This window comes from Sinocyclocheilus anshuiensis, unplaced genomic scaffold (assembly GCF_001515605.1).
Source record: "Sinocyclocheilus anshuiensis isolate Anshui unplaced genomic scaffold, SAMN03320099.WGS_v1.1 scaffold260, whole genome shotgun sequence".
In the NCBI taxonomy this organism is placed as follows: Eukaryota; Metazoa; Chordata; class Actinopteri; order Cypriniformes; family Cyprinidae; genus Sinocyclocheilus; species Sinocyclocheilus anshuiensis.
The window spans coordinates 1,283,491-1,284,325 of record NW_015557134.1 but is presented as its reverse complement, the minus strand read 5'-3'; the positions used below and the strand labels follow the sequence as shown (position 1 = coordinate 1,284,325).

The 835-nt window shown below is 29.0% G+C and overlaps 1 protein-coding gene across 2 annotated transcripts in view; it reads right to left on the bottom strand.

The window, feature by feature from the left end:
- The window catches only part of LOC107678047 (calsenilin-like), a 22,806-nt gene that overhangs the window by 3,430 nt on the left and 18,541 nt on the right, over positions 1-835 (bottom strand). For both annotated transcript variants that reach the window (XM_016473160.1, XM_016473161.1), the window contains one exon: positions 634-703. In XM_016473160.1, the coding sequence (XP_016328646.1) occupies positions 634-703 (70 nt within the window). The remainder of the gene's footprint in view (positions 1-633; positions 704-835) is intronic.

Here is an 835-nt window from a genome sequence, read left to right as displayed (position 1 = left end):
ATAAAATAGTAATAAGTAATATATATATATATATATATATATATATATAAAGTACATACATTTTGATGGATTTAATATATATATATATATATATATATATATATACACACACACTCATTTAAACATGTACACCATGTAAAACAATTTTAGTTTTAATTATAAAATTAAATAAATGCATTAATAAATTAAAAATCATAACAAAAATCATAAAAAATTCTATATGCATTAATAATAATAATAAAAAAACTTATTGAGCTAATTTTAATGAATGCTATTCCCTTACACTCTTAAAAATAAAGGTGCTTAAAAGATTCTTCACAGCGATGCCATAGAAGAACCATCTCTTTCTTACTTTTTTATAATCTGAAGAACCTTCTTTCACCACAAAGAACCTTTTGTGAAACAGAAAGGTTCTTCAGATGTTAAAGGTTCTTTATGCAACCATTTAGACAAAAAAAGGTTCCTCTATGGCATCGAGAAGCACCTTTATTTTTAAGAGTGTAGAGCAATATTACACAAATTCTCCTGTAGATGCCTGGCACGTCTCACTACCATAATGTACTTGAACCAAGATTGTATCCACAGTAATCAAGCGCCACCAAATTAGAGTTGTAAATGTGATAATCACTCTACCTCCTTGAGGGAAAAACTGGGAATAGATTGATTTAAATGTCTCCTCATCCACCAATCCGCTGGGACACTCCTATTGAGAAACATAATATGAACCTAAGAACCTAATCTAACATAAGAAGGAAACTTTAAAGGGGTCCTATTATGCTCTTTTACAAAGTCTTGATTTTGTTTTGGGTGTGTACTAGAACAGGCTCTCATACTA